Source organism: Vulpes vulpes, chromosome 8 (genome assembly GCF_048418805.1).
Source record: "Vulpes vulpes isolate BD-2025 chromosome 8, VulVul3, whole genome shotgun sequence".
Classification (NCBI taxonomy): domain Eukaryota; kingdom Metazoa; phylum Chordata; class Mammalia; order Carnivora; family Canidae; genus Vulpes; species Vulpes vulpes.
Window position 1 is genome coordinate 22,824,805 of NC_132787.1, and position 23,521 is coordinate 22,848,325.

At 33.3% G+C, this 23,521-nt stretch overlaps 1 protein-coding gene across 48 annotated transcripts in view; it reads left to right on the top strand.

Moving 5' to 3' along the window:
• Positions 1–23,521, top strand: part of SOX5 (SRY-box transcription factor 5) — a 995,306-nt gene that overhangs the window by 587,122 nt on the left and 384,663 nt on the right. For 2 of the 48 annotated variants that reach the window (XM_072765752.1, XM_072765741.1), the window contains exon 1: positions 13,174–13,352. The exons of 32 other annotated variants lie outside the window; for them this stretch is intronic. Coding sequence is in view for 5 of the 16 variants with exons in the window: in XM_072765755.1 (XP_072621856.1) it covers positions 7,939–7,976 (38 nt within the window). In the remaining 11 variants the exon portion in view is untranslated. Of the gene's footprint in view, positions 1–6,456; positions 7,089–7,594; positions 7,977–13,173; positions 13,353–23,521 lie in introns of those variants that run through there. 14 more of the 48 variants (XM_072765763.1, XM_072765777.1, XM_072765755.1 and 11 more) reach the window with 13 other exon arrangements.

Genomic DNA, 23,521 nt, shown 5'->3' on the forward strand with positions numbered 1-23,521 from the left:
AATAAAATCTTCACATATATATAGATGGTTTATAATATAAATATGAATTAAAGATTCTGTGCATACTTATTGAGTAACCAAATGAATACATTCTTTTGGTAATACCTGTTTTCTTGCATTTTTACCTTGTGCATAATCTGACTGAATTATTTTCTGAATTATGGCAGTAAGTCATTTTTGTTAACAATAACATGAATAAAAGAAGTGTCTATTTGGCAGGGGTTCTATAGAGTGTCCACAGATTTCATTTTACAAACTAGGTTTTCTTGAACACAATTTAACTGTTAGGTAGGATTTCTAACTTTTCAAGTTTTTAGTTTATTTTTGAGATTCTCGTTTGATGTTTAAAAATTCTGGATAAAGGTAGAATCTTTTATACTTTTTTGTCTATACATGCCAGTCACCATCATCACACAAATATGACATGTTCAATATAGTAAGAAACTGCTTTTCATTCTCTCACTGAATTAGGTAAAGCTAATAAATTTAATTGTACTTAGCAGATAAAATGAAAGCTGTGACTTGAAAATTCAAGTTCAACAAATGTTCAGAATCACATAAAGATGAATTTTGTCATAAAATTAGTTCTTTTGAAAATATGGTCATTTTCTGTGACCAGTTAAGTTCTCCTGGTGATTTCAACTTCATCAAATTTAGCAGAATTAGCTTTCATTAATAAAAGATTTATTTTCCTCATCATCTTACATTGTTGTGTGAATGTAGAGTTATGACATACTTTAAAGGATTAAAATAAACTAGAAGAAGCCGTTGCAAAACTTTTTAAAAGGGATATAATTGAGATAAAACAGAAGTGTAAGAAATTTTATTTTGAAATTTATAAATTGATTTTTCAAAGGAGAGATTATAGAATTAGAATTTGAAAGTTGAGAAGGGCCTTAAAAATCATTTTCCCTGAGATGCTGAAGACTTAGATAAGACCATGTACTAGTAAGGAGGCACTAGAGGCTGTCTTAAAACACAAGCTCCTAACTTGCAGTTTTGCCATAATCCTTTCCCCTGGGCTGCTCTACATGGAAGTAGACTGAACATCATTGATGGCTAACATTTTCATTTACTATGAATAAAATATATTTATCATTTATTTAGTATGCAATCAAAGGAAGACTATAGATGATAGACAAGTATAGTTAAAATGAAGCTAAGTGTTCAAATGTTTCATACTTTACTCAGTTTTGACTCTTATTTCTACTCTGATTAGTTAATATCAAGAAATGCATAAATCTACAGTGAAAAAACTTCCCTGAAAGATGTGTACTAAAATATTTTGCAGAAATAATCTATTATGTAAGAACCCAAGCTGCGTTGTAGCAGTATTATGGTGCTACTTCTCACTTTGTGTCTGCCTCTAGGTAAAATGCCAGGCCAGAAATTCAGAAATTCCCTGAATTTCTTTCCAGATTGAGAGATTATAATACAAAAGTTTGATGGTCAAGAGCACTCTTTTAAGGCATGGTCCCATGTGAATGACTTCTATTCTCATGGGTTGTACGGATTTTTTTTTACTCAATAGAAGTCATGATTTTTACCACCAGAGTGATTGGTTCATGTCCTTCTCATCCTCGTGAACTGACAACCATTAGACATCACCACTTATCACAAGGAGAGATGACTGTGTTGAGTAAAAAAATGAAAGTTTAAGTTCAGTTGTTCTTATCTTCAAAATAGATGCTCTTTACCCAAAATGATTCTTTCTGTAAGACAGAAATTCCATTGCAAAGTAATTACATGGGGACCAGCAAAATAGGTCCCTGTATTTTCCCCAGGATTCCAAAAATTATAATCATACTAAGAAAGAGAATGTGTATAATTTATTTTATTTAAACGAGCCAAGTTCTGTGATTAGTGGTAATTCTGATATGTTTTATCATCATGAATGGGATAAGAGTACTACTATATAACTGTTTTTAATTGTATGAAGAATCATCTTTTATATCAAGTTTATTTGTGAGGATAAGGCCATCATTACTCAACCTAACTTTGTTCTGTTTGGACAAGGATTTAGCATTAAAACATATGAGCACTTCCCTGTGCACTTATATTTAGTTGCTAAGAGGCTATATTGAGATAAATCAGCATTCAGTGCCTTTCTATAACTTTAGAGGAAAGATGTCATAAGTTCGGGGTCCTCCATCCCTGCACCTATTAGTTTTGGGACCTCAGAGAAGTTAATTAATTTTTATTTGTTAGCCAGGTTCTTTCATTTGTAGTTGGGATAATGCAGATACTATATCCCATGTAGATTTTTTTTAACTATTAAATGAGATAATTAATTTTATGTGAATCACAGTTACAGTAGAAAGTTCTCAAAAGGCAAAATTGGTGATTTTTAAGTTACCTCAAATTATTCTAAAGGAGATATAAAGTAAGATATCAAACAGTGGGGACTGTTACTGGGAACGGCATCATCCTTGAGAGAAGTGTGAGACTAGAGTTTCTAAAATATAAAAGAATACAAGTTGGTTAAAAATGTGATCTGAGGAAAATTCATATTCTAACTAACCAATCGTCAATACAGTACGTAGAAGGGTACAAAAACCTTGAATTTATAAGCTCTTATGTGCCAATTTCCTGGCAAAAACGTATTATGGGAAATTTAAATTTTAGATATTCTTAAGAAGACGAACTATTGGATGTCTAAGGTGCTTTTCAAAGAGGTCCAATTACCAGACTCTAGTCACTCTAAGTCTCCTTTAAGCTACACATGATAGGTCATTGTCAGCTCATCAAGCATTCGGTGAATAACCCACAGATGTACATTGGTTGGAAGTCTGCTTTTTGTTTTGTTTTCTTTTTAGAGGATGTGTTCTTTTTAAATGGTTTTGTGACAAAGTAAATTAACATTACTGAGGAAAGTAGGTGTATATTTTTTTAATTCCTCGTGTCAGTTTAAATTAATTTAATGTTGGTATTGTCTGACACTGACTTGGTTTACATTTATTATGGTCATAATATTAGAAATTGTACTTCTCAAAAATAACTTTCCAAATTCCATAAGATGTGAAAGCTGTAACTTGATGATAAGAATATTTATAAAATATTAAAGTGTAACTTGTACTTGTGACAATCTATTGCAATTCCAATTATTAAAATAAAAGATGTTTAACAATTATATCTTAAAATAGAAGAGTGAAACACTTACTTTTGAAATGAGAAGGAAAATATTAGGAATACTTGCTTGAAACAATGCCTGAAAAGGGTTAAGTTTGGAAATAACTTGTTTATGATCTTAAAAGTTCCTGATATTCTCTTTGAGAATTTTCCAGCAGTGTTCCCTAGCATATCCTATATTTCCTTAGCCTGTGTGAGTCTCCTTTTTATATTTGCAGTGGAAACAACATGAGCTCAAAAGCACACTTTTTCAGGTTCATTCCATTTTCCATAATACTACTTCAGCAGTGTCAAAGAGACTCATTAAATGAAAAATTGTTTTGTGGAGTTTCTATTGTGGTTTGTACTCCGTTCTTCTCCAAAGATGTTTTATATTTTTGTATATCTGTGTTTATAGACATTTTTATATTTCTTACCAATTTAATTATTGTTCAGTTATCATCATCGTTTTTTGCTCATTTTTTAATTTATTTTGGTTCTAACTTTTCTTACCATATTTACTTTAGAGGGCTTAATACAAAACAATTTGAATTGTAGCCTCTTATATGTGTGTATGTTTTAGGTATATATATATGTGTGTGTGTATGTATATATATGTGTAATTAGATTTTTACAAATTTTTCATGGCTTCTTTAAAAGCTATAGTACTCAACTAGGGGTACCTGGCTGGCTCAGTCAGAAGAACATGCTACTCTTGATCTTGAGGTCATAAGTTCGAGCACCATGTTGGGTAGAGAGATTACTTAAATAAATAATTATTGAACTTAAAAAAAAGAACCTGTGGTACTTAACTTATTGATAAGCATTTAACAGATGTTTAGTGAATGCTAAGGTGTATCTCAATTTCCATACATTATGAAGCCTTCTGGGGACCTATGTGTAATAATATGGTGAAATCACATTGGGGTGTTAGTTTTGATACAGAGAATATCGGATATATAACAAACTGAATATCTTAAACTTTTCAGGTAATTGATAAAGTATATAGATTTATTTAACACATTTCATGTGCTAGTCATTAACACATACTTAAGTATTAGGACATTTAATATAAAATAGATTTATAATAATAATTTACTATTAAACATTGGATTGATTGGATCAATTCAATCATTTAATAAGATTACCAATAACACAATTTGAGAAGAACATTTTGGGACTGCCCATTCTTTTCCTGATACTCTAAAATCTTGCAGAAATGCTAATTTGCAATATAGAATTCAACTGAAAAAAACTTTTATGGTCTAGAGAGATACATTTAAAAGTATTTATTCCTTCCAACCTCAAACACAGCACTAACTTAGTGCCAATGAGATTATATCAAATTTAATTTTATTAACAATTATTTGAAAGCCTTCAGGTCTCTTAAAAGTAAGTACCATCGTGGGATGTTCATTCAGCTATAAATTCTGGATTGTAATTTTATTCTGTATTATGATGTCACAAGTGAAAGAAGATCTGGCTTTAAGTAAAGAATGGGCCACTAATTGGTTGTATGACTTTAAATTCCTTCTGCCCAAGTTTAAACACTAGGAGACAAGGATATATCAGCCCACTCTTTTCTATGCTGCTTATGATCCATGAGCTAATCTATATGAACAAAATTCCTTATGAGCTTGGAATTCCAAAGATTCAAAGTATCATTATTAGAATAATCATTATTATATTTGGCAAATTTTCTGTCTAGTTCCTAGTCTGTTTCAGTTTGTTTAGCAGGGATGATTGTACAAGAAATAATTTGTTTTTGAATGACTATAGGAATGTTTATAGAAACATGTTGAGATTGTAAACTAACTTCCAAACCATTTAACATATTCCTATATGCTCATTGTGTTTATTCGACATATGTATACTTGCAAATCCATGTATCAGATGCCTGTGAAAATAAAACCAAAGACAAGGAAGATTCCGATATGAGCATCTTTCCTTTATAGTATAGTTGGCCTCCAAAACTCAGGCTCTCTTTCTTACCTGCTCCGGTGACCTTCTGGATTAGAGTTTCAGAGAAACAACCAGAGGTAGTAGCTGTACAAGACAGCAGCTGGGACCATACGGATCTCAGCATCCTGCCTTATGGCCATTATCTTTGTTTCTATCTTTATGCTGCCACTATGTCTCCTTCTTGCGCTCTCCCTGCATCCTCTCCTTGCTGCCTCCTCCTCTTCCTGACTTCAGCTCCCATTGCCCCTTGTAACTCACCCTCCCTCCTTCTTCATTTTTCTCTATTGATAGAAGATGAAACAAGATGCCCTAATTGGGAAATCTTTTAAAAACTATTTTTTAAAGTGTGTGCAGCCACGCAGCTACCATTCCCTAATTCCCATAACCACTGTTAACGATATAAAAAATTATTTCTTGTGTACTTTATCAATTAGACTGCATTAAATTGTAGGCCCTGTAAGCGCTGAAAAGATAGACATTTAAAATTAAATGCAACAACTTTCTTATTTTTCTGTGTAGGAATAGGTTGTTGCTGTAATAAAAAAAAATTATTTGAGGCTAAAGACAGGGAAGAGTAGTGAGTAATATCCTTCCCCCTTCCCCAACTGCTGAAAAAGAAAATCATGTCAGCATCAAGTCATTTTTGCCACATCCCTTATTAACAGCTTTTTCAGGGTGGGTCATAATTCTGTGTTTTGTTAGTGTCTTAACTCCATAGTGACATGCTTAAATCTTATTCCATGTTGATTTTGTTGTATATATACGTTTATTTTTAGGATACCCTGTGAATGATGGAACCCATTATTAAGTTATTATCAACTTTGTCAAAAATGTATAAGCTTTCAATGAAGAATACATTTATTAATATAAGAAGGTTAATAATTGGTGTTGCTGTTTGGAATATGTGTAAGGTGTCTCATTGTGTATGTCTAAAAAAGTAAACTTACTGTCTGCCTGTCGCCAGAAAAAAAAAGTGGGACCTAATCAAACTGCTATGGGGTCAACCCTTGTGGTTTTAAAGGCCCTTAATGTTGTCCAGCTGCAAAATAAAAGGAATTGGGAGGGGAAGTTGGAAGGAGTGGAGGGGGTTGGGGGGGAATGTGTGGAAAAGAACAGGGAGTCTGGCTTTTATTTTTTTTTTTTTTAAAGTGAGTTCAGTGCCAGCCTGGACATTGGCTGTGCAGACTATTGAGCCATTGTCTGCTCCATTTCCAGAATAGCCCCCAGTTAATCACTTCGGCTTTGAAGGGAATTTCCTCGTGGAATTCTCCACAGAAAATCTAATCAACTGACCTGCCCTCTCAACAATGGAAGGCTTTTTTTTCTCTCTTTCCCTTATTGGGGCGGGCTCTGTAATGTAGCCTTTTGTGCAGAATGAACCCTCCCAGTAGGAGTGGAGAGCGAGTGTGAGTGACTGAGTGTGTGTGTGTGTGTGTGTGTGTGAAGAATGCACACTATCTCGTGTTGGTGAGTGTGTGCTTACTCCCTGACCAGATGCTGCGGTGCACGGGGCAGCCACCATCCCTGCATGCGTGTCTGTGTAAGTGGCTTTCTCTGTGTGTGTATGTGCCTCTGTCATTTCATGTCAAAGGTACATTACCTGATTACCTTCCTCGCCTGCCAGATTTTTATCTAGATAATTGGAACTGCTATGGAGGCTGTGCCTTGCCAGCCAGCTTAGGATCTGTAAAGCCATAGTTTGTCCACCTTGTTATCTGGGGCTGCCTGGGCAGAGGAAATTAAAGAGATCCACAGCCAGGGGAGCGCTTCCCACCCTTGCCCTCCCCAGCAGTCCCAAACAGGACAGTTTGTTGGTACCATCTTTTTGTTGTCATTCTTTTGGTTGGCTTTGGGTTTTTGTTCCCTCGTGAGCGTGTGATTTTGGCATGTGGATACCTGTTCCCCTCCACATCGCACATCGTGTTTTATGGAGTTTGGAGCTGAGGAAACTTTGCTCGGGTTGCCAGGACGTTCGCACCACTTTGTGGAAAGCACGAGCTAGCAGTGAGACCGGCAGAGTGAGTGACAAGTTGTTTACAGGTTTCCTTGAAGGGGCCTCTGCTATATTTCAATCTGTCAAAGTTGCTTTTCTTCCCTCAGAACAATGCCTGATTGTTGTGTGTGTGTGTGTGTGAGTGTGTGTGTGTGTGTGTGTTTCCGTGTGCGCACGGAGAGAGCCTAGAGAGGGGCGAGAAGGAATAACAATTCTTTGTGTAAAAAAGGATATTACCAACATTTAATTCTTTTGCCTAATTAGTTAATAAATGCAGTTTACTCACGGTTCCCTTAGTGTACAGATTTCTCTTTTTAACCAGCAGCAAATGCATTTAAAAAAAAAAAAATCATACTGTTTCGTGTGTGTGTGTGTGTGAGCGTGTGTGTGTGTGTGTGTGTGTGTGTGTGTGTGTGACTTTTATTATTTAGAGGAGAGAGAGTATGGGAGACGTGTTAAATGAGTTGACTTCTCACATTCGGTGATGTCTAGAAGAGAGAATTAAAAGGAAAGGACAGGCACCCTGAGGTTGTCTAGTGCCTTGCAGCCCGAGCGTGCGGCTCGAGGAGGGGGGAGCCAGCCAGACCCCGCTGCTGGAAGTGCGCTACCCCTTTAAGAGACTGGTCAAGGAGTCCTAGGAGAGGGAGAGGAGGGTGGGGGGGAGAGGGGGAGAGAGAGAGAGAGAGAGAGAGAGAGAGAGAGAGAGAGAGAGAGGGAGAGAGGGAGGGAGGGAGAGAGGGAGAGAGGGAGAGAGAGAGAAGAGAAGAGAAGAGAGAAAATCAATTGGTTTAGAAGGTTTGGACTCACTTGACAGGTTCAGTTGGAGACGATCATAGGTGGCTGCTGTGACAAAGGGAAATTGTGCTTTTTCCAGCATGCTTACTGACCCTGATTTACCTCAGGAGTTTGAAAGGTGAGTACAGTTTTCCCCCCTAATATATTGAAGTACAACTCTCATTTTACAGTCCTCTCTGAATCAATTGGAAGATGCTTCCCTAAAACGTGTTTGTTACAAAAGCTTTTAGCTAGTGCTTCTGCAGTCTTGTTAGCTGATTTTTGTTGTGATTGCCCGGACCAAATTGAACTGATTGGCAAAGTCTCCGAGATCTCTGCTAATGTTTTTAAGGTTGTGTCCTATCACAGGAAATTAAATGAAACATTAAGCATCTCTCTCCCTTCCACTCGCTGGTTTTCTCTTTCTCATTCACTCTCTTACTTTCTTCCTTCATTGATATTTTTCTCCCCTGCTCACCTTTTTAAATGCTTTTGTGCAGAGTGTTAACCGTTTTCAATATCTCTGTCTTGTAATTTCTGGTGTGACAGAAGGTTTCAGTGATGGTTAAAAACGGAGGCTATAAGTTCCTATTTGATCCTTCCGTAAAACTTTGGAGGCTGCTTAGTAAAGCACATGACCTTTTGTTGATAGAAGAGAGTAGATTTAAAAAAAAAAAAAAAGAAAGGAAAAGAAAATTTAACATCATAGCAACGTATCAGTATATTACTCGAAATGTCAAGAAAAGGGAAATGGGGATGATCCCTTTCTAAGTTTTAGTAGCTACTTTCTGTGCTAGTTGTCGTAAACTAATTTTGATTTACTGTATTTTTCCCTTTTGCCATGATGGGAATAAGTGTATTTGTAATTAAGTAGTTCCTATTTAAAGAAATATGTGCAATATCCTTCCATTTGATGTTGTTGCAAGTAAAACAGGGCTTTGAAAGAATTTTAGCCCTCTTCATGTTCCTATAAGTACACATTGCAGTTTTTAAATTTGAGTTCTTATCCCAGCATAAGTTCATTTTTTGGAACTATAAATAGAATTTTGTTTGCCATTAAAAAGAATTCAAACTTTGTATTCTGTATGGTGAATTAAAAAAAAAAGCTAAAAAAAGCCAGGATGCATGATACCCAGGCTTTTTTTCATTTTCATGAAAGCTACCTTCTGTATAAACATTTGTTGTATCTGACTATGCAATGCAAGCTAGGTGCTAGACCAGCTGGTTAAAAATATGCTAAGTCAAGCTGTTCATCGCTCAAACGACTGAATTTGATATGAAAAGACGAAAAAAGAAAGGACAAAGATTAAAACATTCTAGAAGTGAAGCAGTGGAAGAGAAGAGGGGTATTGAGAATAAAATAATGCCTGAATGTGGTCACATATTAGAGAAGCCAACATCAGATCAAGGAAGAAAGTAAAATAGCCAACATATATACTTTAATACTGTCTTCTTTCTTTCATTTCTTCTCTTCTTCTTCCTCTCTCTCTCTCTCTTTTAATTAGGATGCATCTTCACAAGATAATTCCACTGAATGACTGAGCTTTCTTAACAGTCTTGGATTAATTTTTTCAAAGTTCTATATATTAACTCTTTAAGATAGTTAGCTTTTGTTCGGAAATATAGCCTATTTCATACGTAGATATTGAAGTTATTTATATTGGACATACTAATTCTGAATGCTGCAATCTGTTAATATACCAGAGTAAGTTTTCTAGCATGTACAGAGTAGCACATGATTATCTTCAACTCTATACTTTTTGAAAATAAAACTCTGAATCTGATTTGTAAGCCAGTTAACAGACTGTTCTTATAAAAAGGTAGTTACATATTAACAGGCTGTAACCTATTTCTCTATATAGGCAGGCTTTCCTGCTGTGAACTTTATTTGTATTTTTTCAATTATCTCTTTTAAACTAAACTTTTCCCTTTACTATTCTGATGTTCAAATCTCTTAACATTTTTTGTTTCCTTTTGGTGAGAATTTCTTTTTTTTTTTTGTCACCCCAAAGGCATGCTTTTCTTGCTGGCTAATTAAATAAGCAAGTGATAATCAATAGAGTTATTAGTATAGATAGCATATTTGGAAATATTGGTAGCTAAAATAATTTTTTAAATGTCATGCTATATAAAATTTCTTAATAATTTCCCCTGTGGTTGTAATTGGTAATACAGACAAAAAATCTCAGTAATTCATTACTATTTGTTTACATTGAATTTGCACGAGTGACTGTATCTATAGTCACCCACATAGAGTATATGATGCAGACTAAATATTGAATACTTATATTCTCCAAAGGAAGTATGTATGCTATAACTGCATTATCACATATAGTCAGCTTTTTTTGTCTTTTCAACTATTGCAACTTTCATGAATAAGTAGGTCATTTACACTGAGTGTTAATTTTTATTCTGTTTGCTCACCTGCTATAGATAAGTTGTTCACTCAAACTTAGTCATAAATCTGAAAAGACATCTACGTTTCTTTATGAAATAAAGAAGTTTGTTCTAAAGGATATAAATAAGTGGGTTGGGGTTCTCGTATTTTGGAAGTTTTATGTCATCTTTTTTTCTAACTTCATTGGTGGAGTCCTGTTCATCTTCTTTTATTCTTTCCAACCTGTAGACTATTTTGAACTTTAAGGAATATTCAAAACTTAAATATCATGATCAAAATTTGGATTTAGATTTGTTATGTCTGTATTATCGGCCCTAGAAATGAACATGGTCAATACTGTCAGGCTAATAGGCACTTGTTAAATAATTGAGAAGTAGTAACAGTTTCATTGTCTGTTAAAAAATGTTCAGGAGGTAGAGCAAATTGAACAGTGATTCTAAAAAGTAAAGAAGTAGAAATGTTTTATTTTTATTTTTAAGCATCCCTGTCATAACTGATTATGATTAATGAAAAACACAATTCTCAGGTGGGAGCTGAATAGGCAAAGTATTCTCTAAAACATTATTTGTAAGCAAAGTCTTTACATCATACTATTTAAGGGAAACATAACTGGCAACCTGGTATAAATGTTAGTAAGAGCATCATGAGAAAGAACACTTTGAACTCTCCTAAAATTTTTAGGACAGTGTAATAGATAATAAAAAAATTCAGACATAAGGTTTTTCCTTTCAGAATACCATCAATTTTTTTCATATTCCTAGAATGACTAGATTTAAATATTTGCCTGAAATATCAATATTAGCTTGTTTCTGATTAATAAAAACAATTTTTGATACTATCAATAATATTGTGTTCATATTTCCTTTATATTTATATTTATCCTATTTGGTGATAGTGTGGTAGTTTTATGACTATGCTACTTGTTAGACTTTCTAATTGTTTTATGTTAGAGGTTTAATTAAAAAGCAAGTTTAAGATGATTGCTTAAGAAGACAGTCTGATAATGTCTAGAATAGGAAAGTTAAGATTGAAGGTAGTGGGATGAAGCAAATTAAGCTTATAGTATCACCTCTTTGCTTCTCTCAAAACGGGTGCAGACAGCAGTCTGTCTATTTTCTGCATGTTGAAAGAAACACTATGGGAGTAAAACCTTCTGCAATAAAAATCTAACTTATTTACTTTCTATTACCATCAAATTTATTTGTGGTCATATTGACTAAAAAAATAGTTTTTTTGACATTAGGAAAAAATTAAGTTTTTTTTGAGGAGAGAAATATGAATCAGGTGCTGTGAAAAGCTAATTTGTAAAATTACCATGAAAAATTACTATTAGCGGGCTGCAAGAATATCTCTGACATTAGCGGTACTTGAATAACCTAAAGTTTGGCCATAGTAGTAAAATATTTATTACCCGTACAGATTTATTTAGCTTAGTTAGAAACTTTATGAGTGATAAGTATATTCAAGTTAGCAGGTAACCTCCAGGTGTGAATCAAAGGAAAGTTATCTGTTCACATCTGTCACCTTATCATAACTGTAAACCTCTGTTTGATATTGCATTTTTAGAATGTTCTGATATTTGCCTCTGCTCATTTTATTTATTTTTATTTACTACTACTTTGTAGAGGAAAGGTGCCTACAACTGATTATAGATTTTAATTACTATCTCAATACTTCGCAAATTCATTTAGCTAAGATATTAGTTTAGAATACAGTTCGCCTGAAGTACTGAACTCACTATACTTCTATCACACTTTCCTACTGTCCTAAAGACTTAGCAGGGACCTGACTGATTAGCAAGAACAATTAAGGGTTAAATGTCAGGTGGCACTATGTACTGTTCAGTATTTAGCAGGTTGACAGATATAAAAATGTGTGAATATTATGATTACTTCACATGCTGATGTGTTTTCTTATCTTGTGTTTCTCAAATATAAGCATATGATAACATGATAACGTATTTACCTGTTCTTAGGGAGCTTTTAACTAAAATCTGTGTGTGCATCATACCTGAGAGGCAAATAATGAGACTAACTTTAATGTTTAGCACATTACTCCTCCATAGAATTGGAAGCTATTTCAAATGGATTATGTTCATAATGCATTTAAAAAGCAAAATTACATTCATGGATAAAAGTCTGATCTTATTGTCTGTTCTTTCCACTATCAATTCTCCAAACACCTAATGAGTATATGTATAATGCAGATGTGTATTATATAGATTAAAAATCTCCCAGTTTTTTCATCAATTATTTTAAAAAGTATAATGGATGGATTTTTGTTTCCTTCATAATTTGGTATTCATTTATAAGTTCAATGAAGTTAACTAACAGCATGGGAAATAAACCAATCTGGATCTCTCTCTTATACTAACTCACATACAGCTTAATGTCAGGTGTCTGACTCAGATGATAGCAGTCAGATAAAAAGATGTTCAAAGATTTAACCAAAACATGAAACATCGTCCTTTTAATGGAAAAATTCTGTTGAACAAGAAATGAACTAAAACATAGCAAATTTTTCCTTGCGTCATTCATTCTGTCCTTTCCTTTTCATTGATTGATAGCGTCATCATTTATATTAAATATAAAGCTTGAATGCTGTATAGATGCACATGATTAAATGATATTGCTAGAGAAGAAACAATTAAGGACTGTTAGTATTTTGCTTAAGTGAACAATGTTTATTTGGGACACTTTAAGAGAATGCTTCCTATTCCTTTATTTTAACCAGGAACTGATAATGGTTCAGGAGAAGACCTTTTATTCTTTCTGATTTCTGTGTTTTCTCCTGCAGTTTGGAAACTGTGTTCCCTTCCCTTTAGCATTATCTATTCTTCTCTTCACTTACTAGTTGAGAGTTCATACATCTCCTCTGGAGATCCTGTGGCGTATGGTTCTGCTTGTCCAATAGGGGGGTGTTGCATTTCTACACATTCAGTATCCTTTTCCCTTGGAGCCTGAGAGTAAAGCCTCAGCAGTACTCCCTGCCTTTGCCAGCCTGAGGAGTCAGAGACTCAAAGTTGTTCCCAGCTCTTGCGCCTTCATTGTAGAGCTGCATTCTGCTCAGTGGGCTGCCGAGAAGGACCAGACCGAAACAAGATTTAGAAGAATTCTGGTGAGAACTGTTTATAGGGATATGGTATTTTAAAAGAATGTGGTAAACAAACAGAATTGTGGCATAAACAAAGATAATTAGCATAAACAATGTCGTTTTAGGACAGGTGGTTTAAAAAAACAAACAAAACAAAAAACCCAAATATGAACCCAACTTGAATGCTGCCAGTTTGGAACCACTGAACCTTAATCTGTACTTCATGAGAATTACCCAGGTTTGTTGATAAACTTGTTAACATGCTTTTTCTGTTTCTTTTGTATCATTTTCCGGTCATTATGCCCTTTTGTCACTCAGCTTGAAAGTAATTAATCTATGGACTTTTACCCATAAAACATGACAGAAGGAAAATTAAAAACAAAAGCTTGTAGATGTTCATAGGCATTTGAAGTCAGTGTTGAACCTTAGATCAATTCAAACCTGAACTCGTCTCATTGTGTTTTAAATCTTTCTTTTATCTAAGTAACATTTCAGTCACTTGGCTCTTCAGTGTTAATACATTTACTTTTGTCTTGCCTTAAAATTTCAGAGTTTTGTTTTTCTTTTTTTTCTTTTTTGCTATGCCTGAATCATCACTTGCGTTATATGTTTATTTCTAAGTGTTGCTTATTTTTTCTTCCTATTTTTCTCTGTAACTTAGTGAAGATGGTGTAGCAGTATATATCTAGCTGGGGATCAAAGATGCTAGTTGTTGTGAACCATGTTATCTAAGGCTGCTATGCCGTCATGATAAATTTTTGTCTGGAGACATTTAGGTTTATTACTAAATGACATTTTTTCTTAATGTCTTATACTGAAATATTTTGACTTTGTTGAAGTGTGGAGTGTGGTGAATAGAAGGCTGTTTGTTTTTCTTGCGTTAGGGACCAAAGTTTTTTTTTTTTTTTTTTGTAAAGCTATAAAGATTTTTTTTTTCTCTTCATTTTCTCATGGAGAATGGGGAACAGGAATTCAAAGTAGGTACCTCTGGTATTCTGTAGCCCTTCTCTTTGCTGAAACGAAAGCATTTGTGAATGAGTTTTGGTTTCTTGGAGTTATAAAAATGTGTGTAAACTAGTAAACCATGTCTCATTCATGCGCTATGGAGCTTTCTCGTACTTCAGGGACAAAAATAATTTGGCTACTAACGAATTAGGGCTACCTGCCAGTGCCAACACATACTGTAGGTAAGAGGAACACTATAAAGGAAGGCTGCTGGCAGCGAATCCATTGAAACTTTCATATGTAACAGCGTTCTATTTCTGCTCTTCACATCTTTGAAAGAATGTGTTTTTTAGAAAAGAAAATGTTGAGAAACAGAAAATATGATCTTTCTTAAAAATATATTAGTAGCTTCGTTTGTAATATTTCTCATAGTGTAGATGCATGGAGTTTTACTGTGTCCTATGCATAGGTGCCTTCCCTACCCATCCTAGTCATTTCTGTCACATGGAAACCTAAGAATCAGATGCACTGAGAATAGATGTGACATGAAGAGATGAAATTCACTGTGAGGGGGGAAAAAGGCATGCTCAAGACCCTATAAGGTTTTTATACTGGCAGTTTAAGAGAGATCAGTTGGGACACAGAGAAGCAATTTTATAAATGTGTGTTCTCTCCTTAAGGGCTTCAGGGACACTGCTGAGAAAGGAAGGAAAAGAGTTAACCTGCTCTGCTTGTGGATATATGTATATGTTTTAACCTAGTAGTAAAAGAAGACACAGGCCCAAATAGTGTTTTGTTGGTACGTTTTTAATCAAAGTTTATTTTAAAATGTAGTAAATGATTTCCTTTATTACTGATTTTGCTTTTGTTTTTATATTAATTAGGATCAAGATACCCAGGAGGTAGTTTGGGAGCTGGCTATAGAACTTTTAGATACAATCCGTTCGTTGAGTTGTCATTTTACACAATTTTGTGTTTATCTAAGAAAAGAACATTGTAATGAAAAATAAGCACAAACATTGAAAAGAAATAGCGTTCACATAAGAAGACAAAATGAAAAAAAAAGTAATGCTTTATTTATGCTATATTATTTCACTCACAGTTCCTATAGGCTGCTTGGCAAAGTTCTAAAACATTTTTATTCTCATTCTGGAGTTAAGGTCTTACTTGTTTGCCTACAATTATTTCTTTTGGTTATTTACCTGGGCCAGAGTTTGTTGGGCAATAATTTACAAAGTCCAAAGACTTTATTTTTACTCTTTTCCTGGTGTCTCTTTGTTTCACACCCCCCACCCCTTATTTGCTGTTGAGTTTCATCATATGTTTGAAAAGACTTTGCAGGAATATGTCACATAAAATTAACGGTTGCTATTTCTTTCCTTCTTTTTCACCTGTACTACAAGAGATCTATGTTGAAGATTTGTTAAGATAGTAGAGAAAGAAATGAGCTGGTGATCAAACTATTCAATTTTTGATTCACTTATTAATTCAACTTTGACCTTGAATAAGTGATGACTGAACATACAATATCAGGCTCAGATTGTCATCTCTCCCATAATATCAGCAGGATGTGAAGAAAACTTTTATGTAATATTCCAAGTACCATAATCAAACAACACCTAGGAGTAGAAAAACAAAGGTAACAATGAATGCTATTTCTGAAGCTAGAACTTCTTTTCCCTCCAGCCCTAGACATAGCTAGAATCTGGGACATAGAGGAAAATGTATTGTTTTTAGAGCCCTAAGGATGATGGGATATAAATATGGTGGTATAATTGTTTCTAAAAATTTAATATTACTGGAAAAATAAAATGGATCTAATTCAACCTATACAGTTTAGGAATATTTAGTGATTTAAAAGCATTATTTTAGGGAAACAAAAGCATATCCAAAAGATCCCGATAGCAATTTAAAGAATCAAAGTGAAGGAGAAGAATATATTGACTTTTAAAAGTAAACTAAAAATAATTAGGAGTCACCAACATTTCTCTGAAGAATATATGTAATAGTATCCCAGCCTTAAAAATCTGAAGGTAGTATTGTCGTGCATATTGAAGGGAAAATTTGAATTCAAGAAGTTTGGTAGTTCAAGATATGCTTGAATAAAATTTGGGGATATTTGAGATTTTGGATAGAAATGAGGAGGTTGATGTTAAGAGGCCTAAGGTATACATAACAAATGAAAAAATTTTGTGAGTTTTGAATATTTCTCCTAACACAAAGAACAATATCCTCCTTTGGTGGTAAACATTTATATTTGTCAGTATCTTCACTGACTTTTTTAAACTAAAACATGGAAAGTATAATTAGCTGGGTGTAACATCTCAAGTTCGAGTTGTCTCAGTCTTCTCTATAGACTGAGAAGAAGTTTTGTGTCTTAGTGTATGTATCTGTAAAATGTAAAGGTGGGCTGGATAATTTCTAAAATCTCTCATCTTTAAAATTTCATTACCTTGAATTCCATTTGAAAGATTCCTAGCTCCTTACTCTAGTGGTCAGAATCCTTGCATTTATGCAATTGTTTGGAGCCAGAGGTGCTCATATAACCAGCCTTGACAAGTGGAATCACTTCACAGTTTACCTGTAAGTTGAGTGGTATTATGCAGGAACAAGTAACCATAATATATTTTAGGAGTTTTAAAATCTAAGTATTATCTATAATTCTTATTTAAGATTAAGTTCTCAAATTTGTTATGAACTCTTCTGAAGCTGAATGTTTCAAAAGTAAGATTCCTATTTTATGTGGTTGAAACTCTCAGGTGCATCAGATCACCATCCTCAACTATTACAAATATCACGAAAAATAAATTATATATGGATTATTGAAGAGGGAACGAATATAAAAAGCATGAGAGTGGCCTTTTTAGGTCAAAGAGCTGAAAGTATTTATAAGCATAGGATAAAAAGAGGGGGGGAAGCTAGACAGTAGAGCATAGGGGCTTATGGACAGTATATCTTTAAATGAATAATAAAACTCTGGGTAGGAAAGTGGCAAAATTAGCTAAGATTACAAACAGCTAGTCCAAAGTAAGTTCCCAAAATAAATTAGGCAATATTAGTATCATTAGTATTAGTCAACCAACCTTATATGCATTGGTTGGGGGCTGGCAATTTCAAGAAAAGAAATGTTAAACTCTAGGAAGCAAGAAGTGGAGGAACAAACAATGAAAAATGTACTTTAAAAAGCTATATTATCTGAAAGGGCAAGCTTCACATATTGTTAATATGTTACATTCGGCAGATTGTGTGTTTGGGAAAAAAAAAGTGTAGTTACACCATCAGCAACATAATCTTTAACTCCGTATCCAAGGACTTTTTGTATTATATGTACTTTGAAAATATGGCTATGATATGACAAAGTCCTTGTCCTTGTACAAATTAGTTGTAAGTTTTAAATAAAGATTTATATATTTAGGATAACATAGGAATTGGCTATTTGTTAAAATCAATTACTTGCTTAATAATGGTGATATAGAATTTTTTAAAATCCTATTCCTGCCACTTTAATTTCAGAATAAAGAATGGATGTTATTCTCGTTTTCTCCTGGTACAGATATAAAGGTTGTAAACAAAACAAAACAAAACAAACAGTAAAGTACCTTCCTGAACCAGAACTACATTTAGAACTAGGACCAAAGGGAAATGTGCAAATATCCTACTGTTAAGAAAGAAAATCTGGAAATCATCCAATTGAGCAACTTACTGCTAATATATTTTATAATACAGCATTTAGTGATATACAAAGTTGGCGTATGTTCCTACAGCTTCTAAATCAAGAATTAAAACTTTGTGTTGTATAAGTCATTTAAATTCTTTGGGTTTCAGCCATGCATCTATAAAATGGGCTTTAAAATGAGTATAAAATTATTTATCCCTTAATTCTAGTGAGTCATTTTAAACTTATGAAAATGTATAAAAATATTTGGATATCTCTGAATGCAAGCCACTGAATTCCGACTTTGAAAAAAAATGCATATTTTTGTTTGATAACAACATACATATTAGCATATGAAATAATGCTGTAAGAAATTTATTGACTTATTTTTAAAACTTTGTAGTTAATACAACTATAATTATTTTAAACAAACTTATGATTATTGATCCCAGGTTACTTGTACCTAAATAGCAGCAATATAGCATAGTTTCCTCTGCTTACTGCTAATAACGAAATATCCCCCAAATACATCTCTTCCCCTTAAATATATAAGAAATATGATAAACTCAAAGTTGTTTTTGCAAATGTCAGTATATTAAGTATTAAAATAATGAATTTCCTGATTTAACACATTCCTATACTTTAAACTATGCAAATTAAAACTCATTTATTTGTACATTCATAAAAGTGAATCATTTTATATAAAAAATTATTGGACAACAAAAAACATTCGGTTTTTTTACTAAGATAAAAAGAGTCCCACACTATTTATTGCTTTGTAAAACATTATTTATACAACTATCTTGAAAATTTTAAATAACTTGAAGAAAGTTATCTATACAAATATAGTGCACCATAGATTTTCATAATAAAAGTAACATGAGGATCTTTGCATTTAGCTACCTATTTCTTAGACTGTGGTTGAAGCTTGGGGAAATGTATAGGTTTCTTTTTATGGAAAGCTATATAACAAACAAAAACATCAAAGAAACAGAACCTTTATTTTTGATATAAAATTGTTTTCCACTGATATAATCTGTTGAAAGCCAGAAGCCATCCAAAGTGCTGATACCAATTTAAGAAGATGATCTTTTGCCTTAATTATACATCTGGGAAATATTAGCTGAACATTTTGTGGAGAACAGTGAATACCTTAGTTGCCAGTTGTCTAAAATGCTGCTAATGATCGACATAGTGCCAGTGTTTTGATGGCTAAAACCTAGGCTGAATATGAATACAAAGAACACAGTTGGGGGAAAAAAAGCACACGTTTTATACAAAACAGATTTCAACCATCTGCTTGGCACTTAAGTTTGCGACTATAGGCAATATATGAAAGAGACCACTGTCCACGTTATGAATGGTATCACTTTTATTGGTACCTTAGAAAAACCATAGGGTTTTGAAAGCATATATAACCAATGATTTTCTTCAGCTAAATAATGAAAACAAGAGCCTCAGCCAAAATTTTGTTCCCTCTATAATCTCTTCTATGTCAGTCTTCTTTTTTGAGCAAAATGGGTTTCGCTAATAAAGTAGGTCTTAGTTCCACACATCAGGATATTAAAATATACCAGACAACACTACACAAGTAGCCCTTAGGACGAGAACCCCAGATGGTTATGAGATAAAATACTGTTTGCTTTAGGAATAGGTTATATTCCTGAGTCTGTTGCCTGAATACTATGGTGCATGTCAAATCAGCACGGAAGTTAATGGTCCAGAAGCACTTCTGAATTTAATGCTTTCCCATTTGTTCTGAATTTATAGTATTAAATCAGACCAGTGCTGTTTCATCACTCGTTCAGTAAGGGAAAACCATGCTATAGATAGTAAATTATAGGCAAAATCTAATTATTTGACCCATTTCATTTACCTTAAAGGTATGAGAGAAGTCCTCAGTATATATATATATATATATATATATATATATATATATATATATATAGCCAAGTATTTTATGCCAGAAGCTTTTAAATTTATGGAGTTGTTGGTAAGAGCTACTATGGACTGTTACTTAGCACATAGTAAGCCAAAAATACGCTTTGACTCAGTAACTTGATCTATTTTATTTTCTTTATCTGAAATACATTTTGCATCTTTAAATATTAGGAAAATTGATCTATTAGAATGTGTTAGTATTAATTTGTCTAAATTGTATGAAATACCAAAGATACATTGCTTTTTAGTTTTTGAGGAAGAAGTATGTAATTCAGAAAAAAATATAGAGGAATTTTGCTCCCCTCTCTCTATATTTGTGCTTTTCAATATGGTAACCAATAGCCACATGACACTTAGGCACTTAAAATGTGGCTAGTTTCAATTGAGATTTGCTGTAAGTATAAAAAACACACTGGATTTTGAAGACCGTTGAAAGAAAGAATATAAAATATCTTACTAAGATTTTTTTAGTATTGATTACATGTTGAAAAATATTGATTATGTGTTGAAATGACAGTATTTTGCTATATTGGCTTAAATAAAATATGTTAAAGTTATCTTCACCTGTTTCTTTTTGCTTTTTTAATGTGGCAACTGGAAAATTTCAAATTACATGTGTGACTCTTATCTGTGGCTCACATTAGATTTCTGTTGGATGGCATTGTTTTATTCCTTTCCATGGAGAGAGGAAAATTAAAACTTCTATCTATCTGGATTCTAGTAGTTACAGCTCAGTAGGATAGCAATGAATCAGAAAGAGTTAAGTCTTTATTAACTGTCCTCCCTTTTTAGGTTTCTTTTATAAGAAGGTGAAGTTTTATCACTTTTTAAAATGCCTTGGTAGTAACAGTGACTTCCACAGATCTGCATATCCTTTACCCAATGAATTTCTACAAATTTCGTGGACTTATAATAGAAAGGAAGATGTTTGCTTAATGATTGTCTAGGTTTAGAGATTATATGTTGAAAAGGACAATTATATTTACTTTCTGAAATGCCACCATGTATATCTGTCATTTCTCCACTGGGTTTAAAGAAGTTGGTGGTTGGGTAAGGAATACCTTCCCCTTTTTCATCTCAGCTGATACTACACACAGTTTCTAAAATTGACCCACAAGATGTGATCCAAGCTCTTTCTCTATACATATAGAGATATACTAATAGAGATAGATATAAAGATAGCGCTGACATTCAATATGTACTTATTCTGTGCCAGCCTTAGCCTCACAAAAATCTCATTTGTTATCTCTATTTCACAAATGAAGAAAATGAAAGAAAGAGAGTTGCCTAACTTCCCAGGTAACAAGTAGAAGAGCTTGGATTCAAATCCCAATAGTCTACCTCCAAAGAACTCACTCTTAGCCATCAAATTGTAGTTTTGATCTAGATGATAAAGTGCTTCCAGAACTTTATAATGTATTATTTAAGTGGCAGAAATGTCCCCATTTATTCAACAAATATCTTTCAAATACCTACTATGTCAGGCATTATTTTAGTTGATGAATAAGCAATATAAGAATTCAGACACTATAAATAAATAACATACAATGACTGTGATACATTCCTACATGGCACAAGGTGATGTGCTAGATGGTGAATATCCAGACACATGGACAGTTATTTAAAAGATTTCTTGGTAAAGGCTTTTCGAAACTGGTTTTGTGAGATACAAATTTCCAGTGCACATTATAGGTGGAATTTTCTTTGAGAAGTGTGACTATGTAAAATTTCTCAAATATCTCTTTCTTAAGTCCTTTACAGTGGATTTCCTATGGAAGTAATAATTTTATGGACAGGTAGTATCTTTGCTCAGAAAGTTTATCTGATTAATTCTTGCTATCATAATGGGTAGGACATCTCTTTACAATAGAGTGATTTTTAAACACCTCACTGTTCACATCTTCAGTGGTGAAATTAATATTAAAAACCTTGTGATAAATTGGTAAATGATGACGTTAATGATTAATATGATATTAAACCTTGATCTAACTTGTAATCATAACATACTGCTTTTATAGGGTAGCAGGCAAGGATATTGGTAATATTGAGTAGAAAACAATATCAGGTATGGTAAAATAATGTGACTGTAAAAAGACTGCAGATTTGTGGGGACAATAAGGCATTTAGCAATGGTGATGAACCTTGTGGTTTTACTCTACTGGATTTTTAAATTTTACTATTAAGATAGTGTATGTTGTTATACACTATTTGTAGATTTGAATTGAACCTATAGTGAATCTCTGTCTTAGGTCTTCATCCTTTGAGTGTTTTTCCAAAACATATAGATAGATATGGCTGAGGCTTCTGGTGCTCGCTTTGATTTCTTGATACATTACTAGGGAGAGGCCATATCACTATAGTTATGGGGGTGGGCTTTGGAGTCAGGCTGTTTAAGTATATTCTACAACTCCACTACTTATTAGTTATGTGAGTTTTGCAAGTTACATAAACTTACTGTGTCTTAATTTCTTTATCTGTGAAATGGGAATATAATAATTCCCATCTTTTAGGTCATTTTACTACTTGTATAGGAAACTGACCTCAAGCAAATTTTAATAATATAGAAAGAATTCTAAGAATATGTTACATAATAGGGCAAATAACATTGGACTATAAACTGATATATAAATATCAAATACTTAGTAAATAATGTTGAAGTCAGTGGTTTGTACAGGATTTATTAGGACTTCAAGTACTTCCTAAAAGGATTAAAAATATTTAAAGGAAAAATATTTATGTCATAGAAACCCTTAGGTTTTATGTATTATATATATGTGATACATATATTCTCTATATAAAGATCATACAAGTATGATAAAATATTATGTATGTCATATATATGTTAATGTATCTGTGCACATAAATAGGTAGATAAATTAAGGGAAGATAATCCTTTCTAAAACCTTGGCTAAGAATACTCTTTGTAACCTGACAGTCATAATAAGGTTAATGATTATAATTTTCTGACCAAAACAAAAACAAACAACAGCAACCACCACCAAACCACACAAAACAATGATGAACAAACAAACAAACAAACAAACAAAACCCACCTACCATTTTATCAGTAGTCACAGTTGTTTTGGGGGACCCTGATGTGAGAGAGTAATTTGTTTTATGAATCCTTAAATTGTCTTCAATAGAAAAAATTGTAGAAGATTCATAAGGCATTCTTTACATTGCCATTTTTAGTAGAGACCAGATAAGAGAAAGAATATTGAATGATAACTAACTTAGTGAAGAAAGGCATTTCTATAAGTAGCTAAACTAATGTTTGCCAGGTATGTAGATTTCCTGGTGAAAGGATATTGGCAGAGATCTAAGAAAAGGCTAACATGTCCCTTAAACTATCTCCTTTAAATAACAGTTGTTACATCCAGGCTGTTGCTAAGAGATGAGGAACAATCAGTTCTTGACTGAGTTGTATTCTTGCCTAGATTGAGGGCACTCCCACTTCTGTCCTTAAATTGACTCTAGGTTTAGGAGTTCATAGAGACAAAGCAAGAATTTTCCTCAGGAAACACTTTTGGATCTGCTTGAGTACCTGAAAAGCATCACATTGAGACCCTAGAATTTGGTATAGTACAACATGGTAGGGTTATCTTCATTTGACACATGTTAAGGCTGTCTAGTATTAATTGTCCACTTTGAT